General features: G+C 34.4%; 1 protein-coding gene and 2 long non-coding RNA genes across 9 annotated transcripts in view; 2 read left to right on the top strand and 1 right to left on the bottom strand.

Moving 5' to 3' along the window:
• Nucleotides 1-27,444, bottom strand: part of LOC107999813 (puratrophin-1) — a 323,391-nt gene that overhangs the window by 146,121 nt on the left and 149,826 nt on the right. For all 5 annotated transcript variants that reach the window (XM_062073658.1, XM_062073646.1, XM_062073654.1 and 2 more), the window contains 2 exons: nt 19,246-19,434; nt 17,804-18,782 (listed from right to left, as the gene is read on the bottom strand). In XM_062073658.1, the coding sequence (XP_061929642.1) occupies nt 17,804-18,782; nt 19,246-19,434 (1,168 nt within the window). The remainder of the gene's footprint in view (nt 1-17,803; nt 18,783-19,245; nt 19,435-27,444) is intronic.
• On the top strand, nt 8,348-12,662 carry LOC107999821 (uncharacterized). 3 transcript variants are annotated; one of them, XR_009829545.1, is made up of 6 exons: nt 8,368-8,626; nt 8,897-9,949; nt 10,104-10,460; nt 10,542-10,774; nt 10,887-11,064; nt 11,596-12,520. It is a non-coding gene; the product is annotated as an uncharacterized LOC107999821 (long non-coding RNA). The 3 variants fall into 3 exon arrangements; XR_009829544.1 differs by lacking the exon at nt 10,887-11,064 and having other exon boundaries at nt 8,369-8,626; nt 8,897-9,031; nt 9,169-9,949; nt 11,596-12,662; XR_001766423.3 differs by lacking the exon at nt 10,887-11,064 and having other exon boundaries at nt 8,348-8,626; nt 10,104-10,774; nt 11,596-12,662.
• LOC133666034 (uncharacterized) lies at nt 15,171-17,011 on the top strand. Its single transcript, XR_009829555.1, has 2 exons — nt 15,171-15,677; nt 16,070-17,011. It is a non-coding gene; the product is annotated as an uncharacterized LOC133666034 (long non-coding RNA).

Here is a 27,444-nt window from a genome sequence, read left to right as displayed (position 1 = left end):
TTTATTGTGACTTCGTGATCGTGCAGCCGATAAATTGTTTTTGGGAGGGGAAGTGTTCTTTGATCTTTCGTTTATCCGGCGGGTATATTCGATTCGAGGATTTTTAGGATGTTGGATCGAGGAGAAATTGTGGAGTAAATTAAGTGCTGGTTTTTTTAACCCTTTGAGCTCGTATCCGCGTGTAATTTCCGCGGTTTTCACACGTTTCCGGATGTTATTAGGATATAGATATTTATGCACTTACATATTTGATTTTAATGCTCTTGTAATAAAATAAATTGATCGCGTAATTTATTAACCGAAGAATTTAATAAAATTTTTGATATAAAAATACATACGAAACCTTTTTAGTTTTCCGTTAATTTCTACCTATAAATAGTTACAGATTTAAAAGTATTACGTGCATGTACTAGAATAGTATTTGATTATAAAAGACTATATGTATGCGTTGAAAAATTGAAAGAAAAAAAATTAAGGTTATTGAAAACGAGATTTTTCATTTATTTTAATACATCTTCATCGCTAGTATATATATAGATATATATATATAAGTCATTATTTAAGAAATTGATAAATAAAATTTTTAATATATAATAAATTTTAACAATAAATTTTATTACATCTAAAGTATACATTAATTTAATGTTAATTCAATAATATATATTTAAAACACAATTGCACATAAACAAATTTAAAACATTATTACACATTCATAATTCAAATATTAATTTAAAACATTACTTTTAATTTACTTTGTTGATTTTTCATTACACGCTTGTTATCGTCAATGGGTTAATGAACTTTTCTCGTTTAATTATTAATTCTAAAACTCAAAGAACTTCATTTAGAAAATGAAATAACGTTATAATATTTAATAACAACTTTCGTAGCAACTTTCAAGAATAATTCCCATACTTATCTCCGTACCAATGTAAAAGTAAAAATGATAATGTTCCAATCAAGGCAGAAACGATTTCTGTTTCGACTACTCCGTCACTTCCCTTAATCTAAACACTTGGCACGATCGAGAAACGACCACGCAAATTTCAACGGTCAAACTCGTTACGCGGAGGCGTTAATTGCGCGATAACAAGACTGTCGTACAGTTTCGCAAGACAATGGGGCCACTGCATCACCGTTACGAGAGGGAATCGCAAAGAGGGCTAACACAAACGATAAGGGGTGAAGAAATTGCACAGTTTATCGTTTTCGTGGAACTCGTCGAATCATTGTTGCTAATTCCCTCGTGAAATTTTCATCTTTTTTTTTTCATCGTTTATCTACCCTTCATTCCAGAAGTATTTGATAAAAACGAGGGACTTGGAGAGTGGATTGATGAATGGGGAAGGGAATCGAGGTTGAAAATGAGAGATAAATATGAAAGGGATATAAGATAAAAATTGAAGGAAAATATTTGAAGATAGAGAAAATAAATAAGAATTAAAATTATAATGCAACATAGTTTTTTATAATATAATAAATTTCCAAGATAAATTTAAAAAATTTTGAATAAAAGTATAAGAGAGAAATCGAAAAAAAAAATTAGAAAATAATCTGCAAAAGATAAAAAGAATCAAAATTAGACTTTAATTTTTTAACGTAACAAAAAGGGGGATTGAATTTGAAAAAATTTCATAAGATAAGATTTAGAGAGCGGATCGAAGAAAGATGGAAGGAAGATAGGAGAAATTATAAGATTAGAAGGGAAAGTATGGTTACGAAAGGGAGACGAGGTAAAAATTGAAAAAGAAAAATTTTGAAGATGATAGTAATAAAGAAACAGAGAAAGTATACGAAGGAAAGATAAAAATATATCGGTATAATTTTGTAATATTTCCATATACTGAATTTGATAATTGGAATTATCATAATTTATGGAACACTGAACATCTCGTTCCAATACAATAAAAACGCAACGTGTAGCTGCAGCCTTTCGCTTGGAGACGGTGAGGCATCGTAAGACGATCGGGATCGTAAAACTGAAAGTCGCGAAACGATCGGGAAAAATGGGCAGCGTGCTGGCAAGACGATCGAGGATGAAAGTGAAATAGAAAACAAGCTGGGGTAAAGAGAAAGGGGGAGAAAACGAGGCGCACGCGATTTCGATGATCGAACCGGCGAACGCGATACCAGCCGCTGTTTCCTGCACGTCGTTGATTAGCAGCTGTTCGAACGTCTTAATTCATTCGTGACACCGAACACTCGTTTCGTTCGCATAAATGAACGTTGCTTCCGACTGTTAACCTGTTATATCTGGCTAAAATGTGTTCGCAACGTGTAATCGAAGAACTTTAATAATCGCTTAGAAACGCTGAACGCGCGAGATATCGAAGAACTTGGATTGTACTCGCTTGGCATACACGGTTATTATATCTGAAATTTTAATTTGCGTGATAATTTTATTAATATCCCGGAGTGGAAAGCCAATTAAAACGAAGAGGAAAATTTGAAAATTGTTTCGCTCCTTTTCGATAATATTGTGTACAAATAAACTGGCAAAGAATTTTGTTCATTTCTTTATTTAAAATGGAATTTTATAAATAGATTAAATCGAATCTTTAAACTGCAATATGTAAGAAATTGTCCGTCGATTAGTTGCAACCAATCTAATTATCGAGAAATTCTCGTTCACAAGATATGCAAAGTGTCCTCGAGTCGAGAAGATCCATCGTGTCCGCTCGACATTCAGCGTCATGATTTCTAATTTCCAATTACGACATGCATTCAGATCGCACGGGTCATTTGGAAAACCGTACGATCGTGTAAGCTGTAGCGATTACGAGAAGTCACGCGAGGGAAACGGCTATTTGTATACAATGCAAGATCTCCGTGTTTCGAGGAAATAGAGGAACGAGACCGAAACATGCGATCCTCTCTATCAAAAGACGAAAGGAATCGATTGCTCTGATATTAAAAATCAAACTTTATTTTAATCCTTCAAAATCTTTCTGAAAAAATTCGCTCTACCTGATTGATCAATAATTTAAATTAAGCAATTAAATAAGAAGTGAATAATTTTATGATCGCAAAATCGATGAGGTTTCTTTTAATACATTTTCTAAATACATTTTTCATTAATACCTTCTTCTTCTGCTGCAAAAATTTTTGACCATTTCAATTCCAACGTTCATCGACGTACAAGTATCGATATTACAAATCGTCCACTGATGAAGACTTCAGGAACGAAGGATGTTATCGCGTTAAGATAATAAACATTCCACGACGCGGGATACCTTCAACTCCGTCGTCAGGGGATCAGGAAGTTGGTGGCCGCTATATACGTTGCGGATGAATTTCGCGTGGCTTCCTCCTCCGGCCGGGATCATTGACATAATGATCTGAATGGAAAGGTGGGGGTGGATAAGAGAGGGAAAGGGAGAGGGGGACGATCGAGGTCGCTGATACGCAATCGGATGCAGCTGCTGAACGAGAACGAGAGGCCCGATTCCGGAAGAATCGGCTTTTATCGGCAACAACAACAACAATTTCGTGCTTCTCGAAACGGTAGACGCAATTTAAAACGATACGATGTGTTGGAACATGTACGGAGATGAGTTCATCGAGACAAGGATCGTTGAATAGAAAATTCTTTTGCGATTTTTTATTCGATCGAGTGTTTTTTATTCCCAAATAATTATATATATATATATATATTTTACTCAAGCAGGTAACCTTCTTCTGTCAAACTGTTAATTGAATTTATCTAAATTAAATCTAAATTGTTATAATTAATAAATTAATTCAGTTTATTTAATCCTATAGAATCAGTGACAAAAATCTTTACACGTTCATCCATATTCGAGTTCTGTTATCAAAATCAAAGACAATTTTTTATAACATTTTATATACATATATAAATTTTAATATTCTATCGTAGCCTGTTGTAAAATTGCCAAAGAAAGACCTTTCACAGAAATCAGAATTGTCAGAAATTAAATTACAACTTAACAATCGCAAAGGTAATAAAGAAACGTTGATGAATCGACTTGGTATCGATTCTTCGATTCGAATACGCGCCCCAAAACTGTAAATTCTAGAGAGAGAGAGAGAGAGAGAGAGAGAGAGAGAGAGGAGGCCTGAATCCGAAATTAACACAATCTTTCAATCGGCCCGCTCTTTTCAACCGGTCCATTGTCGTCGAATCAAGGCATACGAAATTGCGGTGCGGTGCCTCGTTCACCGCAAACAACAGACACGCGTGATTAATACGTAACGACTACAAATGACTGCAACGAAATGGGACGAGGCGCGGGAGCGACACCAGTGAAAAACCGGTTCCATTCTTTTGATGCATTAACGTGCATTAACCTAAATTCGACGGTGGCCACCAGGGCACGCGGAACGAAACCGTTTCGTTCCTCCGACCAATCTCAGCCCTGATTGACCCGGCGAGGGCCGGTAGCACGACAAACTGCCGTGAAATGAAGCGATTAGGTCCACCTGATCGTCACGCTCCGTCCGCAAAAACCGAGTACGCGCTGTCACGGATCCGTTTCCTGTTCCTTGTCAACGGATCTCGTCGATACAATTGTGATATAGTGACGGCAAATAGGCTAGGAGCAGGGAAGAATCGACAGATGCGGTAGAATTTAATTTATTGGAACAAAATTTCGATCAGTTTCTTCCGTTAAAGAAATTTTAAAAATACGTAATTTCGAATTCGATTCGTGGCAAATGTTTTACACGTTATTATTATTATTATGGAAATTGTGTATTTATAGACTTTAAAATGAATTAATTATTAGCAGTTTTTATTTATGTGTATAGATATAAGAAAATATTGAGTAAAATATATAAAATTATGGTTAATTGAAATAACTATATGATATTTATTTATTTGTTTAATAAGGAAATGTAGGAGAACAACGAAATTTCGATTTTCTTTAGTAGATAAGATATCTTAACTTAGAAAGGTATGAAATGATTGGTAATATCTTGTAATTATATATAACGCTTGAAGATTAGAAATTCTTCGGAATATTAAAAAATTATAACAACTAAAAATTATGTGAGCATAGAAAAACAGAGAAAGGAAATCATCTTCTAGCAAAATAAAAATAAATTAAATAAATTTTTGCTATCATCTTTTTTTTTGATCAGTTTATTAACAATAAAAATAATTGAATTATTCTTAAATTATCATATACCTTAAAACATTATTGCAAATCGTGAAATTAATATTTATTATAAGTTTCATTTTTGCTGATATCCTTATCACAATTGTGTCTCGATGTTATAAAACAACACGATATTTTCTATTAAGTTACGCTATTAATTTGACCTATTAAAATCTCCTCACCCAGATCATCGATTTTCTTTATCATACTTTCGTAAAATTTAAAAAAAAAAAAATCATCTGCAAGAATCATTTTCCACCTCGTAAAACCGCTACGATATTAAAATCGGAAGTCGCTCGAGAGAAAGCCATTTAAAAGTGTGTATACATATATAAAATCATACACTTTCGTTAAAAAGAAAAAAAAAGGGGAAGAAAATATCATCGCATCAAGGGAAAATTCTCAGAAAGATGTCTCGACAACTTTACAACGTTCGACGGTTCTTCCTCAAAGCGTGGAATGGGGTTCGAATACCCACGGTGATTATTTACAAAGCAGAATTTTTCAAATTCCGCCGCTTTACGCTTCGTACCGCAGAATAATTTGCGTCGATTAAACGCGAAACGTGGCGGCGAGAAACGGCCACTTAAGCTGTGCTGCTTTCCCGATATAACATTACCGCAAATAACTTGTTTCGTGCAAATAAGCGAGAGAAAGAGAAAGAAAGGGAGAGAGAAAGAGTAAACGATGAAAAATCCACGAAGGTTGGCAAAGTGAACGCCTGTTAAGTCGACGTTTTGTGTAACTGGAGCAGAAATTGTTAGCTGAGCTTTATTATCGATATTACGACGAGAATTTTATTTCCTTATCTTGGCGTATAAGGTGTTTCGAATAAAGAAAGACATACTTTGGCAACATATTTAAAAGATCGTTCAGAGTAAAAATATTACACACATTTATAAATTATTGATCTTCGTTCTCGAGATACAAGTTACAAATAATCAAATACTTTCATTTATAAGACTATTTTATATTGATCTATATTAGTTTATGATAATGATCGATATCAGAATGTAACAACGAATAGAATTCAAATAAATAATTATCATTAAAAGTTAAATATATAATTTAAATAACTTTCCATTTTTATTTTCTCGTGAACGAAAACGAATCGATTCAAGACGTATATATTTTTTATTCAAAATGATCTTTCAAATATAAAGATCGTTATTTTTTATCTGGAATATAATGATTCTTAATTTTATGTTTCTCCTTCGAGTGTATGTACATATATTCTCATTTATTTTTAAAAAATTGATCAATATTAAAGTTAATGTATTTTGAAAGTTCATAACATTCTTTCAAATTCCCCCTATATATATTGAGAACCACTGGTTTTATGAATAATTTATTTAATTTAAGGAAATATTTGAAAACTTTTCACGAGTTGATGAGATATCCATTGCCATTTCACACTTTCAGGTAGTCAATGCGTCGTAAAAAAAGGAAGAATATTCAACAAGGTATATTTCAACATGTATATAAAACGTGAAATTGTTTCTTCTAAAATTGATTCAATTGCTTTGTCATAAAATAAAACAGAGAGCCAAAGAATGGTTGAGCAGATATGTGAAATCTTGGGCAATTTCACTCTCTTTATGTCGATTTTCTCAGGTTTCTATTCGTGATACGATTCAACGAGAATCGAGGAAAATTGAAAATATGACTTAATGTTGCCTAGAAAAGCTGCGGACTTCGATCGTCAATCAAGCGCACGCTAGATTGGTTTGAATTTATTCGCAAATATTTCGTCGAAATTGTGTTGGTTACCATAAGAAGATCGTCGAGAATCGTTAAGATTGATTGGATCTTTGCTTTTACGACTTATCGTTTGCGATTTAAACAGTTTCACTCGAGCCCTCGTTTGAAAAACGATTTCTTGCACTCTTTTAAGAGTATGCGTGATTGATGCGATAATAATTAAATTTGTAATTTATATATTTATGAAAAGGAAAAAGAATAGAGAGAGACAGAGAGCATATTCGATATACACTCTAAAAGTTTGTAACAAATCTATTGTGAATATTAAAAATAAATTTATTAATCAGAAACAATTTAGCAAAAGAGTTAGACTATAAAACAGTATTAAATTCCATGTACTAAAAACTAGAATTGAGCATTATATCTATATAGTACTATATTGTGCAAATCTTAAGAAGTTTATTTAGAAGTAAATTGTTTATTATAAGAAATTTAACAATTTAATTTCAAGATTGATTTACATAAGTTTATAAAAAATAATAATGAAAATTATGTGGAAAAGGAGGAAGGCTGATGTAGCAAAAAATATATTACTTATTTATTTTCGATCAATAAATATTATCATTATATTTAATCAGATTTAATGAAATCCAAGTAGATATTTTTATTGCTACATCTATTGCTATTGATAAATTGTGAATTTAGAATAACAGTATCGATAAATGATGAAATACAAATTAAAATACCTTCAATAAAAGATTCCCTGCAGTAAAGTTCAAGGAATTTATAGATATCTGCCATAAGAAGCAAGAGCATATCGAATGTAAATTGAAGAAACGAGACACCAACCATATACATTCAATCAACACCCCGTACCTAATATTACTACAATCCACTCAACTATGTGCTCTTTTTTTCGATTCATCGCCAATGTAATATCCATCCACATCATGTTACAACGCATTCTATATCCCCTACATCCAAGATCGATAACCCTGAGAAGTGAATCGAGAAACACTGAATTCCATGTAGAGGCTAATTCTCTTATCTAGATTGAAAAGATGTCATAATCTAATATAACCTATATATATACTATTGCGATGATTACGTTTTTATATACAATGATCTGTCGACAAAGCCGATATCTAACTAGTTCTATTATTAATTATTCACAAATCGTATACAAGCATGAGATTATGATAGCAGTATTTAAATAACAACACCAAGGAAAATTTTTTCAGAAAAATTCCGTCTCTATATAGTTAACGAACTAAATTCCTTCAATAAGAAAAAGACAGTAGAATTATCAAATAGAAGAATAAAAAAGAAAAAAATGGTTACTAAGGGTTACAGGGTTGCTGAACGAGCACCACTTTCTCTTAAAGATAGTTCAATTACGTTCCAACAAATTTCCACAAGAAAAGAATACGTGAAGTAAGTATTATCCTCACTACTACAGTACAAAGAAAAGAATACGTGAAGTAACATTATCCCCACTACTATATTAACAAAGTACGTCACGTGACATCATGCGACGTTTGGCTTTGGCAGAAGCCTCATCACGTGACATACTTTTACCTAATATAGTGATATTAGAAATAATATGATGATTCAATGTTTGGTTTTAGCAAAAATTTGTGTTATGTGTGATGTATCTGTGTGATGTATTTTTGAAATAAGCCTGAAATAATGATAATGAAGATATGTGTAACGTTACATATTTTCTTTCTGTGAAAATTTCTAAAAAGGAAATCGAATCACTTTTAGAGGTTAAACATAAAGAAGATGATATAAGAGAATAAAAATGAGTAAATATTAATAATGATATCATCAGTTTTGTTAGAAGAGGATTTAGATTTTCAGTATGTGATGTCACACTTGGAATAGCAGAGAGAAGAAAAAGTTATTATCAGAATGTATAAGACGTTTTCATACAATACGAAATGTCATGATTTTTGTTGTCGTGATTATATATGCGATAATAAATTAATTCCAAATGAGAGTGTGACATCATGTATTGAAAATCTAGAATCTTGTCTGACAAAGCGGATTGTACTACATCTATTGTTCTGTCGTAGAATAAGAGAATGGGATGCTGGACCAGATTCGAGCTACATTATACATATACATGTAGATATAAGATCTTATAGCGAATTCAAAATTCCTCATTAAAAGCTTCTTCTTTCGATTCGATGGAATAAATTCGCAATATCGTAAGTCAAATTATTATTTTATTAATTTTATATCATATTATTATATATTTTTTGTATCATAAATTCACCCATTTTTTTATAAAGAAAATTTTTTAGCAATCTTATTTATTTATTTACGTTTAAATCCACATTTTCAGCTTTTAAATCGATTTTAGCTCGTAAATAGAATATGTACACGAAACGTTTCGGTAATTACGGATGTTTTGTACATAGCAATCGGTTCATTTGATATTCAGGAAACGTAAAACTCGCGCTCTTGAAAAGCTTGGAAGTTCAAGATCTCCCTTTCTGGAAGATCATTTCCAGTTTCCATTTGCGAAGTTCCGCAACTTGTCGCGCCACATTTCAGTAACTGCCAATGGAAAACGACGTGAGGTAATAGCAACGAGAGGATTGGCATCGAATAAATCGGTCAGGTTCAAGGAAACTGTCGCTAACGTGAACAACAATCGATCAATGATCTAGGAATACTTGGAAAACAATTAATCGAATATCTATTTACTAACATTAATATATTTTTTTATACTTTTTGTTATCATTCTACATTAATAAATTATGAGATAATTTAATTTGAAAAAATTAAAAGTTAATGAACAAATATATTTCTCAATTTTTAATCGAATATTGAAAGTTGAGCAAAAACATTAATTATTCATTTTATTTGTGATTCTTGAATATAGCACGAGTTATATTAGTAGAATAATTATGATGTAATAATTTTGATAAAAGATATCTTGTAATGTTTGATGAAATATTATGTATATGTGTGATAAAATTCTTATTGCTTCAAAAATATAAAAAAATACAATTAAACAAATTCCATACAATGTTTATTTAACACATTGATATGAAACTATTATTGTACATATATAAATAAGCAACATCTCTATTGAATGAATACAAAACTTTGAATTTATTGTAAGTACTTAATATTTATATTATTATTCTTATTATATTTTTATTTCTTCATAAATAATTAATCTAAGGATTAACCATTATACATTATATTATTATTTTTTCTTTATTTTTTTGACAATCATTTTTTTCTAAATATTTTATATTATTTTTTAAGGTATATTGGCGTGGGATATAATATTTAGGTCAAATTTCTACCCATTGCAATCTCATACAAACAAAAAATACAAACCAAGAAAAGCCACAATCTTCAACCAAATCAAAATATGCAACAATCTCACATCTATACATTATATCTCTACATTATTGCAAATAGAAATATTTTTCAAAAATCCAGATGCCATTACAAGATCAATAAAACGTGTAATTCAAGACTTTCGCACAGTGCAGTACAGTATCTAAACCGGTAATACATTCGCACCTTCCTTAAGACCTCGTTCGAATCCTAATTACATTCCAATTGCAACGTGCACTATAATTCAAACGAAACTACCATGCATATCTTCCACATCACGTAAGCACAAACCAATCCCACGCACCAGAGTGCGTAGTACCGGTAATCGACAGTGGCCTTTATTGATTTTTCATTTCCCAGCCAATTCAATTATCTGGCAGGAGAGGACAATTGGATTAATTCGGGCCCTTAATTCCCTCGCTTCCAACAATTGAGTTAGATGGCTTGATTCGTCTCGATTGTATTAAAAACCGTTACGCACTGTCGGCCACTTACTGATGACCAGGTCATTGGATTCAAGAAAATGTATAGGCTTCTATTGTGCGTGTCTCACAATAAGTTTCATGGGGCATTATAGAGACATGAGGACACAGGTTGATATATTATATGATCTTATTTAACTTTTTCTCTTTAATTGTTAATTGTTTTTTCAAAATTTTATTTCATTTCAAATAATTCATTATTATTATAATATTTATTTCTTAGAATTTCTTGTGAAGCGTGACACGCATTTAACATTAATGAATGTAATTGACTATTACTGAAACATGAACGATGCAAAGAATTAACGATGATGATAACAAAATGTATTATTATTGAATCAAATGAAAGAAATTTTCGCACTTATTTTTATCTTATTTTATTTATTTAATTACTAATTAAGGTAATCTTAATCCTTTACATTTGAAATTATCTGTACTGTATATTATGTTGTAGGAGTTTTAAATAAATTATTAAAATATTAATGAATAATTAATATAAATACATAGATATTAAATTATGAATATATTCTATAAATACTATATAGTAACTTTTTCAATATTTTTCAAAAAATACTATTTTTCAAATTCTACTTTGTAAGACTTTAAAATGTAGATGTATTTTTAAATATTAGTAGTATCTTCAAATATTCAATATTAACATTTGGAATCATCTGCACTGAGATAATATGTTAGTAATTTGTAGATTATAAATTTAATATTAGAAATAACTAATGTCAATATAAATAATGGGTTATATATAAATTAATACAAGTATTAAGTTGTATCTTTCATAAGTAGCAAGTTTTTGAATATCTCTCAAAAGATGATATTCTATAAAACACTTTAAATATATTGTAATAAATTAATAAAATAATTTTATTCTAAATTTAAATTTTAACATTAAATGATAGAACAAATCCCTTTTGTTAAAGGCAAAGGACGCTCTCATTTCACAATCATCGATGACCGATTGCAATATGAGATAAACACGAAAAATTCGTACTTACTTGGAACGAGACTATTCCCCTAACCAGACTTCCTCGACCAAGCGAATAAATACCCTCGAATTACACGGGCCATTACTCTATGAGTTTATTTACCAACGAGAATCCCATAGAACAACAGAACGGAAGGCCATTACATGCTTCCTCCAATTAAGAGAACTCTTGGTCGTCGATCAAGTTACACAACCAAGTTTTGAGGATTTTCAAAACATTCGCAACGATGGATAAATCCTGTACGGTTAACCACCATCACTCTGATTTTTGTGAACTCGTCCATAAATGCAACAGTTGATTTGGATATCGATTTTTGTTCAAATTAGAATGTAGAGAATGAAGGGATTGTGTATTTGTGTTATTATTTATGGGTTAGTAATATTGGCAGTGGAAAATGGTTTTATACCATGTACATACAACTGACTCATTCTAGAGAAACAATCATGTGAATGTAGATATAATTTGAGCTAACTTTGAGCTAATATTAATAGCAATTATTGTTATAAGTTATAAATTACTATATTATAATAAAATATTTTGCAATAGAACATTATAAATATTATAATTTTGATTGATATATAAGTGTATTTAATGATAAATGTTTAAATAAATTAGATGGATAAACTGGATAAGTTGAATATTGTATTTTGAAGTAATATTAAATTTTAAATCATAAGTTATGTAATAAAATGTTCTTTAATAGAATATGAAATATATATTATGAAGATGTAATATGTTCTACAAAATATCTACTACAAAATTATTGTTATATTTTTAAATAGATATTAGCAATAAAATATAATGTTATAAAATTTATTATAAATGATTATCGCTTTATAAATATAAATAAATAACTAAATAATATATTAATTATTCTAATTAATACTTTATAATATGTATACACGTGACAGTATAATCAATAAAGTTAAAAATTTTACTATATTAAATTGTATATAGCAATGTCTATACAAGTAAAAAAATATAACAACTATTATCGCATACTTGCATACGTCTTTATTTGTTAATAATAAAATAAATTAAAGTAAATTGTAAAAATTCTAAGCTCTCCGATTACTCTTATTATCATATAATTATCATATAAATGCAAAAATTATTTTTACAAGAGAAATTTATATCCTAAAATTGATCATTTATCAATTATATCTAATATCATTTCCTCTCCAATTACTAAATTATAATCCACACAGAGTTCCTGATATTATCGACGACAAACACATATCAAAAACAATCAAACACATACACAACTTTTCATCCCATACACAACTTATTATCATCCGATCGATGAATAATACCAACTTCTACTAAGCAATCATCACGATAAATCAGCAATTATCACATCTCAATCGTCGAAACGACTAAATTATCAGCAGTATCGAACAACTATCCGATGCAAACCGATACTTCTTTCTTCTTCTCAGGGGAAGGCTGTCGAAGAAACAAAGAAAACAGAATCAATCCGAAAGCGGTCGATCGGCGAACCATGAAACGCAGCCACTATTTTATCGTGGCGTTTAACACGATCCATTATGTATCTTGTGGAGAGAGGGCGGGCAGAGGTGAACAGCCTCCGTTGTGGTAGCCGGTTGATTCCTCGCTTAAGCAGATATGATTGAGGACCGCCATAGAGACGATCAATGAGCAACTAAGTATAGTCAGCTGGTGAAGGCGAACGTTCAATCAGACCACGGTGTACACGGCCTCCTACACCGAAACATTCGATTTAATTCGATTGAATCTGCACCAGTACGTATGAATATATATTTCCATTAATATGTATGTGAACATAGTTTCTAATTGTAACAAAGAGATCATGAAAATATTAGCGAATTCGATTAGTTTTCCATTGAAAAATATATTTTGTCAATAATGGATTAAATTATCTTATCGATAGTGATAAAAGTGATGCATTAACAGAGAAATGAAATATTAATTATTAGATTTATTCGAAATTATTTGTCATAATTTTAACTTATTATAAGAGTTTTTTAATCTTCTTAAAATACTATAATTATAATCTAAATTATATATTAAAAATAAATATATATAATCAAATGTTTATCTCATTATAATCATCATTAATTCTCAGCAAAACTATATGCTTTTAATATAATAATAATTAACTGATCATTTTGATAAATTTGATAATACTAGTTTTAAATATATAAATAGCAATAACCATTATTTTATAATAATAGATGTTTCTGTTTTATATATATATATATTATTATTCTGTCAGGAAACATAAATTCATGTTCATTGAAAGCAACCAATGTCCCAATACTTTCAAGTGGCAATGTATGTATACATGGTAGCTAGACCTCTGTTCACAGAAGCTTTCTAGTTTCATGGTTGGCTAAACGACACACAACATCCTCAAAGTCGTTCCCCTCGTTTGGTCACTATGGCGAAACATGCATTCCTCCCTTGTCCATAATAAAACTCGGCGACTATGACATAGCGATACAACCTCTTACATTGACAGCCTTATCTCTGAAGAGAGACTGAACGACATGTAAATCGAGACAAGATTGAATTCTGTTGCGTGATTGCACGTCGATGACCGATCGAATAGAGTTCTTTTTAATAACGTTGCGATAATGATTTTTCGTTTGGATGGAAAACTAAGTTTGAGTATGCTCAATGAGAAGAATAATGGCATAAATAGAATACATAGTGGATATAAATAGTGATTTCTTAATTGATGATGTTTAGTTGGAAGAAATAGATTATGAATAGAAGTTTTATTTTTTCAATATAGATAATTCTTTAATTAAAAAAGAAATTATCTTTTTTCTATCAAAGTAAAAATTAATTCACGTTATGGAATTTTGATAACATACAGATGATATTAAAATCAAAAATGAACGAATTTTATTAATATAATGTAATGTATAAAGATAATAAATAATAATATATTCGAATAGTTTTATGATGTACTTACAGCACAATGAACGCTTCATAACTTCTCCAAATATTCGATTCGTTTAAAATTCTTGATATTTTATAATTATAACCTTCAAAAATTAAACTAATACATATATTTTTATCATATATATTCGAATATTTTCGTGTATATATGTAATAGATAAACTGAAAAAAATTAACACTTTATCTAGACAAAATCTAAAATGTCTACTGATTTTAAACAATCACGATATTTGTAATATTTTGGATTAAATTAGAAATCTTTTAATTAATATTATCTAACTTATCACAGATATAAAATGTGATTTACTTAAAACACAAAATAATATGTATTTCCAAATAATATCTATCGTTGATGTACATAAATACTTACAAAAGTTATCCTTTACCTTGCCTGATTTCAAAAAATGACTTTAAAATTTTATCACTATTTAAATTCGTGTTTCGAGCATATTCTGATATTTACACGTCCTTAAACGAGGACGAATCACAGTTGAACGAATGAGGGCGTTGCGATCGCGGACGTTGGAGAAGCCGTACGGTACAATAGGCATCGCGTTAATGAAACGGGACGGCCAGCATGGAGTCACGTCCGATCCTATAGTGTTAGATGCAACTTCTTTCACGATGACAGTACAACTGACATTCGGACGGGTCGCGACCGGTTTCCGTATCGTGACAATCTCAGTTTGAGAGACATTCCTCGACACACCATTTTTGGAATGTCATTCGCGGATTATTCGAACGTTCATTCGGGTCGAATTCTGAATCCTTTGTATCGTGGGTCAGTGGAAAGATGTGTTTCTACGAATCACGAGAATATATGACTCTGTGCATGATTCTGGCTTCTGGTTGAAAGATGGCTTTAATGGGAAGAATAAACCGTAAAAGTTAACACGTTGTTAAGAGGGAGCTTAAGATTCGTGGATGTGAATATGCGTGGGTGAGGACGTTAGGTTATCGGCACGTTTCATTATCACGTGCATGTTCATCGACAACTTCATTATCATTATTTGATGTACAAATTGAGTGCACAGAATTTACTTAGGAATCGAGGTAAAGGGATGAAGGTATGGATCATTTTAAAAATAAATATATATTGGAAAATTAAATTGTTAAAAACTATTAATTCATTGAGAACTTGTAGAAAATTTTTAGAAAATTAAACAAATTTATAACGTATAAATTATTTTGATAATATATTTTTCACGAATCGTAAATTTCATTATGAACTTTACAAATCCAGATTCTTTTAAAAAATTTGTATAAAATACTCAAGAAATATAAATTTCTAATCAGAATAATAGTTAACAAAAATTTGACACCATTAATTCTAAAGAAACACGTGAAAATACCATCCATTAAACAAATTATATTTATTAAAATCAAAAAAATTAATCAAATTTATTATCCATTAAATTAATTTTACCAATGAACAGTTTAAATTCCTTTTCCTTTCCAGATTGCACACTGATCGACAACGACAAAGCATTAATAAAATATTAGACACTAAAGCTAAAATATTACGGGTATGATACCTGTGGAACAATTACGCTCGAATCCGAGCAATGCCAAGAATCTCTTTCATCGTCCCGGTTCGCGACGACGTGAAGGAATTAAAGAGCACGTTTGATTCCCGTTCACCTACGCGAGTCGGCCGTGTTACGTAAGCTCGTTGCACGAGAGGAGACAAATACCATAAGTCAGCGTTACCATAGCGCAAACACGCCGCTAATGGCACGCCGAGATGGTGGGTGGTGGAAGGTTTTTCGGTTCTTTGCAAACCTGTCGGCGGCGGCACCAAAGGGCACCGGAAGACGCGGGAAGCAACGCGTGGGTGGACATGTGAAAAGAGATCAGCCGAGTCACGGAACTTCATGACCTATTTGAAGATTCGTCTTATTTGTTTTGTTTTTTTTCGTTCTCTAGAAAAAATTGTTCGACTTTTGAAATGGGGAAATTGATAGGACTAGTCGTTTCTGAAATATGAATTTTCTATGAAAGTGAAACAGATATTGCAATATAGTAAAAATATTTTAATTATAATTATATATTTTATTAAAATCCTCACATATATACATAGTTTCGAGTATTCGTATAAAATAAGATCAAAAATATTCCAAGTCATTTCATTCAAAAGCAGTACAGCACAAAGCTCTCATTCTTCGCGGAATTTACTATTCATTTTTTATATTAAGGAACATTTTGAACTACAGCAAGTTACAATAATATTAATAGTTTAATAAATAAGAAATCATTGTGACAAGTTAAAAAATTGGAAATTCATATAAAAATGATGAATAAGATCTATCGAAAAGAGTGTTAAAAATTTTAAAACATTTTTCTGTTCTTCTGGAAAAAGATGAAAATCATAAATCCTTTTCAATAAATGAAAAGAAAACCCTGATGCTTGTTACTTATTCGAAATTTGAACAATAAACCTTGAGGCTCGAATCGAGTTTTCCTCGAGGTAGAACAATATCACAGGCATTATTGCATCCTTGACGTCAAACTTTTTTTTTGTAAATTCTTGGCATGAATCGAGCCAATATGGAAGTTCTTCGATAGGAAACGTGACGTGAAGTAGCCGCTTTACACCCGAGCAGCGCCCACGCATAGCGTTTCCGACAGAATTTCAAGTTCATCGAGAATCTCGATAAATCATAAGAACCATTCCGTGTAAAGTTATCGCGTTAACCGTCTCTTGGGCATCATAGATTTTACCAAGGAAGGTAGAATAAAATTTTGCGAGGTAGAATAAAAATCGAAACGTTGAAATTCAGGGAAAATACTTCAAGATTGAACTCGAATAGGAAATTAAAATTTTAATTTTATTTCTCTTCCTTATTTTTTTTTGATCTATAAAGTTAAATATTTTGAAAATTAGAAATTTTCTCACGCTTCATCTTCTTTAAAAAACTATATTTTTTTCTTATTGGTAACAAAACTATATTCTATCGTAATTTCCAAATTTTAAATCAACGAAGAAAACCAATTACAATTTTTCTTTCATGAACAAGAATGGTCAGCAATCCATCTTAAATATCAACGATATTATAAATGCTATCCGAACGAAATACGAAGGCTCGTCAATTACGTTTAAAACGAATTAAAATTACAGTCCGATGAAATTTATCGACGCTTAAATACACGTCCCACGTAATAACCCGAACAATAACAATTGAAATACACTCACCGAATCCCATCCGCACCTCCTCCTCGTCGTCGCTGTCGATGTGCTTGATCCCAGCGATCTCGAAGCTCCTCGTCGATTGTTCCTTCCTCGTCTTCGCCGAGGGCGAACAATCGCAAGTGTCCTCCCCGCAGCTGCAATCGTCGCCGGCGCACCTACAACCCAGCAACGGATCGTCGGTGTCTATATTCCTGCACGCTGGACAAGGGAACGTCAAATCGTCCAAGGAAACTCTCTCGATTTTCCTCTCCACAGAGACCAAAAGATTGCCAATGAACGCTGGCAGCTCGTCATCCTCCACGTCGTCCACGCTCCTCGAGCTGTGCAACCTATTCTCACCTTCCCCGACCGCGGCCCCACCTTGCTTCTTCTCGAGAACAGCCTCGTCCAGTCTCAACGGTGTCTTCAAATCGTCGGGCGCAAGGGGTTTGCTCCTGGTCTCGCACCTGGCCGTCTCCTTCCACTTCTCCATGGTCATCGAGGAGACGACCTTGGCGCATCTCTTCACTTTGGCGCGGCTCTCGTCGCCGGAAAGACTAGAAGAGTGGTTCGAGTGGCTTGTCCTCGTTCCGTTCGATTCACCCGTTTCCAATTCCGCCTTCCACGTGCCCACGCTCGACGTCGATCTCGACTTCATCACCGCGTGGCCGCCGTCGATCTCGTTCTTCCTCCCTCCCTCCCTCGCCCCCCCGTTCGAGCTCTTGCACTCGAGGCGATCGATCGAGCGGGTCTCCTCGCGACGGTGCTCGAACACGCAGCCCTGCTCGCGCGTCCTCGAGCGCGCCTCCTCGCGCGAACGCCGCCTGGGCCGCATGCTCTTCGCGGTGCCCGACGATTGCGGCCCCGCCAGGCTGCCGCTCGCCGTGTCGCTACTCCCCTGCCCCTTTCGAGACACCTCCCGCCAGTCCATGAACTCCTCCTCGCGGTCCCAGCCGAGGAAACCTGGGGCCCTCATCGACGTCGTTCGCCAAACTACTGCAATCTAAACGGAAGGCAGGCTCGATGTTGAGCGATTTTACGACTCCTTATTATTTATTATTTTCTTTGGATTATATTTGAAAATGCGTTCCGTCGCATTTCAAATAGAACCTTCATCACCGCTTCGTTCTTTCGTTTCAATTACAATATCTCTCTTGCTTCTCATCGTTATTGTACTCTTGTACACTTATTTTTGTACGATTTTGTATAAAATTCTTTTGGAAATTAATGCGTATAAATATTTTTAAATTTTAATAAGAAACATGAAAATCGTATGAATTAATTTTCCAAAGATAATCGTAAATATAAATACGTACAATTGCAGGAATTGTAACAAGTTTTATATGATAAAAAGATAATAGAAACTCTGATGAAAAATTGGCAAGCAATTATTGAAAATATGTTATATCGATTAACGATCGTAAAAACGAGGGTTCTCCCGAGCGGATGGAAATGGAAGAACTCACCTCGACGGTATTCCGCTCGTCACCAGCGGCAACTTCGCCGCTCCCTGAGGTGGTCGCAACTGCGCTGCGTATGCAAAGGTAACATTCCCCGAGACGTAGCGCGGAGGCCTCGAGCTCTCCTAGCTGCAGGACGAGGCCACGTCTGCCCAGCGTCAGAGGCCAGCCTTCCGGTATCACCGACTCGTTTCCCTGCAACGGAACCATGCTCATTATTATGCTAATTCGCGTGTTATGGAATCAAGGTTACTCAAGGATACGAAGAATTACATAAACAGGAATAAGTACGATAGCGTGTTCGGATTATACAGAAGAACGAATTAAATTTACTTTTAAAATATTTATATTTCCTTTCGAACAAAAATCGACTTTCATTCTTTTCCTTATCGAAAATTTCCTGAAAATAAGTAGAGAGCGATTTTAACCGAGATATTATCGAGATTGTAATATTACATGGTTCGAAAGTAATAATTGGATAATTTTTAAGTATAAAAAAGATTATTTCAATTTTCTATTCAATCTTCCTGAAGGAAACAACACGGAACACAACAATGAATTTCGTTGATCGATAAAAAGCCGAGATACATTTATTACACGATTCGTACGCTTAAGCTTTACTGTTGTAATAAATTACCACTGCGATATACATTCACCCTATAATTCGTCAAAACGTAAAACGCCCACAAACGCGTTCCAATTACCTTAGTACACGTAGAGGAGGCCCAAAGTGGTTCACGACGCTCGTAAACACGCGAAACAGTGATTCCTGAGGGAGGTCCCCCCTCGTTTCCCACGTTAATTCGATCGTCTCTGAGTGGGGCGATGAAAAGGGCCCCGGACAATCGGGGACGATTAATTAAAACGAAGCCGGAAGCTTGAACGGCTAATGAAATTCCTCTAAATAAGTTACACGCGGAGAGGAAGGGTAATTGTAGAGCCAAGCCCTCGCGAGAGGGAACGTTAATCACCTGTGATTAGAGGGGTAATCAACGCCGCTCGCGGATACGCCCGAAATTGTGCAGACGCGCAACTCCGTGAATGACGTCGTGTCATAATTTTGTCCCACGGTTTAGTGTCCATTCACCGCGAATTTCGTTGAATTATAAATTGAGAAAGGATGTGTGAAAATAGTTTTTTGAATCATTATGTGCGAGTGCGAATTTAAGTTAAGAAAATATTTCGTAGAAGGTTTATATCTTTGTATATCAACTCTTGTTTCGATTTTTAAAATCAATGCCTGCAAAGATACATTGAAAGTTTTATTTCGAATTATTAGAGAGAAATGACTTCGTTTCTATAAAATCTGCAAACTCTACATCGGGTAATGTAATAAAAAAAATAAGCAGATTATTATTATTTTGTGAGATGTATCTTCGATTTATGAATTAGAAATGAAATGAAAATTGTGAACACGAGGGATAGAATGTATAGCAATTTTGTTTATGGCTAGTTTGTATTATGAAAATGGTTTTTTCTGAGAATGATTGAATTTTTATTTAAACGAAGCATAAAATTTCATAAGCGTGTAATCTTGTCATCTTGTCATATATCAAATTAAGAAACATAAAATTACGTGAAAAATTTGGGAGATAACATCCAAGGTGATTATTTCGAGCTTCTTACTCGAGATCAGAATTATCGAAACGCAATAACATTTATAACTTGGAAACGAGGTCACAGACGGAACAAGTATTCACGTAACTACGTTATTTTGTTTCCTTATTCGTCTTAAGAACTTTTCTGTACCACGAATCCGTTGTAATGGCTTAATAAAATTACGCATTATCTGATTTTATATAAGAAAAAAACAGTCGATTCTTGTAAAAAGTGTAAAAACATAAAACGTGATACAAAGATAACAATTATTATTACTTTATTAAATGTAACAATATTTCTACAATTGTTCGATACATTTAACAATTCGTAAAATATAAGATTTAAAATAATCATCAACAATATTCAATTACTATACTATTTTTCTTATATAATATGATATTACGTAATAAGAATCTGAAGAAAAAAATGGAAACATTTCAAGAACGATTAAAACTTTCATTCCAACCGGAATACTCGTTTCGTTAGAATCCGTGAAAGTGCAGAGTTGCAATGCTACTCCCAGATTCTCGTGTCTCGCCTACGCGCATCGATGTACGATCCAACGTGTAAGCAATTAGACGGTGCAACACGCGAATAAAAGCAATCGATAGAATATTTACACCTTGCATCCATTAGAAATTAAACGAGAGGAATAGCCTGCCATACGAGTTTTCCTCATTACGAAAGCAATTGAAAACTATAAATTGAACAATTGAAAAAAGAGAAACGTTCGAAACATTTAATTTGTGTCAAACTTTTATCTCATTGAAGTTAATCGATTTGACTCCTGTAAAATTTACATAATTATTTGATTATCTTCTTTAGTCAAGCTTTTATTAAAAACTTACTCATGGAAATCGAATTCGATCTCTGGTCACACTCAAAATCTAAACCACCACTTTATAAACGTTATAAAGAAAGCGACTGCGCATGGCACGCGACATGCGCGCGCACGCATTCTCCGCTTAATTAAGCCGCATTCCCAATGCGACTGCGCAATCCAATTCTCCCCTCTATCGATACGATCTGCCTGAATCGGCGCGTGGGAAATGCTTTTTCGCGATCGATATCGCTCTCGATGGAATTCGACTGTCAACCGAAGCAATTCGCGCGATTTTTCCCCGCCTCCGCGACTTTATTATCCTCGTTATTTACGACATTGGAAAAAGTGGTCGGTATCGAGGATAGGCGCGGCGGGACACGCGATACAATGGTCGCCGATGGAAATATCCGATTTGTATAATGGCGAGACCGGGTTATATGGGGGATTAATGGGCGTAATGAATTCCTAAATGACTCGGCCGATTCGTAGATAACGTCTCCGCTAGGTGTTGGGTTATTGATGGATACACACAGGTATGTGGCGGCTCCAGGTGGCCGTTGGATTGGAATGGTTCTCTCTTGTCGGATCGAGTTACTCGCGTCTTTTCAAACTATAACGAGGTTTTTCAACGGTCTCGACATGACTCGGAATTCGTGGAGCGAGGTATACATTTAATACTTTGTTGGCAAGGTTATGATTTACGTGTCACGGTTTAGAATGGCGTGTTAATTCCTGTCGTTGCTTGTGCACCTTATCGAGAGTTGAGAGACACGAATACAGTGTATGTAGTGAGAAACCGGATTGAACGTATAAAGTGGTTGGAAATATAGAAGGAACGATCATCTTTGAATTTTATTTTAATCCAAGTTTCTACAAATTAGTTACAATTCGAGGAGAAATTTAATTATAATTCAATGTCAACTATTATTCGATATATATTCTATTATATATCATTTGATATTTTGGAGCATTTTAAGTAGTAAGGGTAAACGAATAGTGAAACGTATCTCCCAGCGTATTCTTATTGAAAGTTAACAAATAATACGAAATATATTTAAAAACATAACTAAAGACTAAATACAGAACGTTTTGCTCGAATAATAATGTTAACTCGATAATATTAAAAGAAATGGAATTAAACAGAGATTTTTCTTATTTTTAAACATTTTAAATCTTTTCTTATATTCTTTTTATATAATCCTTTTTTTCTCATTTCCTCATTTTCGAATATCGTTTATTCGAAATCAATAGAATAATCATTCTGAATCCAAACAAGCAAAACGGAGACAACCAATCCACGCTATAAAACCGATAATCGTACAGGCAAAAGGAGAGCGTACGATACAGTCAGGTATAAATATCTCGTAATTTCATCTCGAATAGGCAAAGCTATAGCGAGGTGGCCAGGTCGCGCGACAACCCCGGCGAACGGAAATCAGCGTGTCGACAACAGGGCCCAGACTACGTTTATGATGGACGAGATAAGAAACGAGGCCCGTGGCTGTCACCGCGTGTCTCATTAGCGGTAAACGGTCCGGTAGAGATGTATCTAGCACCGAAACTATCCCGGGCTTTCACCCGAGCCGCTGATTTACCGATCGAGCGCCCTTCAATTGCACCTAGTCGTCGTGCTAAACCCCTGCCACGAAACCAGCGTTGGGACGGACACGCGGGGAGATAGGAAGAGTGTAAATCAAACCGTTCACCGAACGCTCTCGAAGCTCTGTTGGGATCGTTAAAAGCGCCGCTCAACGCCAATTTCAGCGGCAAGTTTGGGCTATAAAGTGTCGTTTTCCTCGAATTAGGATAATGGGCAGATACGAATAATATTGGGAGAGTAATAGTTGGAACGATTTTACGAGTTGCTGAATACGGATTTTGGGAAGATTGATAGAAGAAAACAAGAATGTTATGTCTCGGAGATTTAAGTTGTATTGAAGAGGGCGTTGAAACTAAATTTTTAAAAGATCCATAGCTTTCGATGATCGAAAGTTTGCCTCTACTTTAGTCTCGCTTCGACTCTTTTAAAACTGCAAGGAACAACGCAATCGCTGTGTAACTGTTCATGAGAAAAAGACAAAGAGTCACGTTACGAATAGGAGTGTCCTATCGATCGGATCGGGCGGAAGAATTCATAATAAACGATCGAACGCGAAAGAGTTCTCTTGTACCGGATGCCGTCAAAGTGACAGACGCCTGGTATGTGACTGACGAAGCCTCGTTAATCCCAGTTCCTACTACTCGCGCGTATACTATGAAACGCAGATTTCTTTCACGCGTAACATGTATTCGTACAAATCGCTTTTTAACGATTCAGCCGTTCAGATAAATCTGATGAAAGTTTAGTAAAGATCTATTTCGATCTCTTTCGAACAAATGGAACGAGCGATATATTCTAGAAGATTAATTACGGTCAATGTACAAGCTCAGCTACTTAGAGGAGAAAAATAATATTAATATTATCCTTGAGATTGAGTTTATAACTTGGACGCGTATAATTTTACGATATTATGTAATAACTCTTCGATTGGGTAATTAAGAGTTCTTAGGAAAAAAGGCCCTTGCTCGATCTTCAATTTTATTACAATTTTTGCGAATGTGTTTTGAAAGTATGTAAAAAACGATGAATTGTACGCAACTTATAAAATTGTCTAACAATTCTATATATGAAATTCATATATATATGTAGAATATAATTTTATTCATGTATAAAATGTATATATATATATATATGTTTATATGCAAAATATATACAGAGTGAAAGAACGAGATAATGAGATTATTCTTTGTTCCATTTCCCTCCTTCATCTAATTCAAATTTATCAAATTACGACTCGACGAATATAATATAGAGAAAAGTGTAACGCACTTGATCATAATATTTTAATTCCTTTGGCGTTTAAATTTTGATCGTAATTCATTCTAATATTTCCACACATCAATTACTTCACCGCATAATAAAATATTCATATCCACGAATATTTTACACAAGAAGATAAAACTTAAACCAATGAAAGTCCGTCAAAGATTTATGTAAATACATTGCATAAATGTCAAAATATCCGATTTCGAGGATGCATAATTTAAGATGCGGTTAAAGAGAGAAAAATACAAGACGCATTCGTATGAAAAGCTTACCGTTCGACGAGTTCCCACAGGCAGAGAAAGCAACTTTGCCGCGTACTCCTCCGTTTTGATCGCGAAATAATGTTCAAGGAGCGCGGAGACAAATACAGGCGCGCCAAATAGGGTTCCGGCGTGCACTGGGAATGGAGAGGCATTGTGTAGTCATTCGAAAAGCCGCAAAGGCTTAGGCGCGCGTGTCGCCAGAAACAAGGCACCAGAACGGCGGCGGTTTCGCGCTGAAAGACGGTCTAAGGTCTAATCTGCATTTTAAACGAGCCGTGCGCCGCTCGCGAGAAGGGAATCGCCTCTCTTCGCGCCGCGATACGGTGCCGCTTTTAGATCCTATCGCCATTTTGCTTTCTACTCTGTCTACTTCTGCTTCCCCCGAGCTGAATCCGACCTTCTTTCGTTTAATTAATATTCGTTAATCGAATTTGTTATCGACATTATATTACTCTGATATCGAATAAAATAATAAGAATTTTCACAAAACGTGTATATCTCACGAATATATCAACACTCCCTATTTACGATATATTTAATTCTCCAAAATAAAAATACTTTACAATCGCTTCGCTGTTTTATCTTCGTCGATCGAAATTCGATTTTCACCTTTTCTTTCCCGTTTAACGAGAGATTCTCAACTGTTATTTTAACAGGAATTAATTATCGAATAAAGGCAAAATTTTGAAATCGATTTATCAATCAAGCGGCGGTGAGTAATATTCTCGTCCAACGGCGAACGATTTCGTTTCTACTACGGCCCGCTTTCTCGTTTTGGAACGAGCGATTCTCGAAGAAAAGGGGCAGAAGCGGGAAACGATGCGCCTAATGAACGGTTCGCGTGTCGCGGACGTTTCTCTCTCGCCTCGTGTCACGTGTACACTACGTGCGGACTAATTAAGCGGGAATGATAAAAGAGAAAGTGCCAGCGTCTCTCTCTCTCTCTCTTCCTTTTTGGAATATACGCGTATTAATTCGTATAATCCGTTGACGAACGAGAAACTTTGTGAAACGAAAGGGAAACCTTGTCGTAACAAATGGACGAAATGTATCGTAGGAAAGAATACTATTTTTTTATTTCGATCCCGTTCGAAACAAATGAAAGTGTTGTGCGCGGTGGAAAGCGGATAGGTTGACAGCAATTTACGTTGACCGTTTCGAAGCCCCACTGTTCTCGTTCGGCCCCTCTCCCCCGCTCGAACGAAAGGTTAAGCGATGATGAATCGGATGCTAGAAGTTGCGATTCGTTACAGCCGTCGGATAGACGCGTTTCTCTCCCGTGTAAACGTATCACGATAGCAATCTTAAATGGAATTGATTTCTGTATTCGTTTGGGAGGAAAATTTTTAAGATGTAAACGCAAGATAATATTTATCCGAGAGGAAGAAATCGAATCTCTCTTCTTCTTTTCTTTCTTTCTTTCTTTTTTTATCTAAGGTTTGATTCAATTGTTTTTACTAAATTAGTATAATTTCAACGAATATTGTGAGAAATCGTAACGTTATCGATTAATTGCATACAAAAATAACGATGGATTTCTCCCTCTCCCCCTTTTTTAAAAATCCACCACTGCGGAACTCGTAGCATGAACAAGCCGATACGTTTATTTTCATACTCATACTCTACAGATTTATAAAAATGAGCATCGTTGAAATAAAATTCTTTTATCGCTTCTATCGAATTCTCGTGTCGAGAGTCTGAAACTCGATTATTTCCTACAATGCACCCTTTGTCCAATCGTCGAGAATGTCCGTGACAAAGGTTAAAGTCACGACAACGTGAACTTAGATCGTCGAGGGGAGGGAGGGGGGATGCAGACGACTCGATAATCAGAGACAGGATGCGGCTGTCTAGGGGGGAGACTCGGCTATTCGTTCGCGAACAAAGAATGCCGATAACGAAATGATTGGCAGTCTGCTAATTAAACGACAATTTACTTGGCCGCTCTATATTTAGCCGTGGCAATCTCCCAGCCAGGGCACGACTTGGTTTCGAGCAATCTAAGTTGGATCTAAGTTGATTTAGATAGACGTAAACAAATAAATCTTTCATAAAAATAAAACTATTAGCAAATAAATAGAAATGGAGACGATCTTATTCGACGTATAATTACGAAACGATAAACAATCCAATCCCAATATGAATAATTGGCAATTCGATATCTTTATACAAAATCGAAAAAAAAAATATATATATACACAGAATCTCGGTAGAGATACATCGAAACCTATACACACACACACACAATGTCTTACATCCTTCTGAACTGACCCCATTGGCCTCGGCTCCCCTCCCTCCCGGATAACAATCGCGATAATTACACCGTGAGAACGATAATTGCCCGGCGGCACGGCGCTCGCGGCCCAGGGCGAGCTAATAACGAACGAGCCCCGTCATATTTTCATGAAATGTCACATCAGATAATGGCGGGTTGCGAGAGAGCCGGAAAAGAAACAGCGTCCCGCCGCCGCCGGCCATAAAGTGAAATTGCGAGCCGATCGCGATTCCTCGGGCTCTCTCGATCGCTATTGCTCTGGCACACGTACACATACAAGCCACGGCTTGGTCCAAGATAGGATCTGGCTCGGACGACAATGTTGAAAGTTGGGTCAATTTTCCTTCTCTCCAACTCGCCGCGCGACGGAACTCGTGTC

Source organism: Apis cerana, linkage group LG1, assembly GCF_029169275.1.
Source record: "Apis cerana isolate GH-2021 linkage group LG1, AcerK_1.0, whole genome shotgun sequence".
NCBI classification, from domain to species: Eukaryota; Metazoa; Arthropoda; class Insecta; order Hymenoptera; family Apidae; genus Apis; species Apis cerana.
Note: the sequence above shows the minus strand (reverse complement) of the source record. Positions and strands in the feature narration are given on the sequence as shown.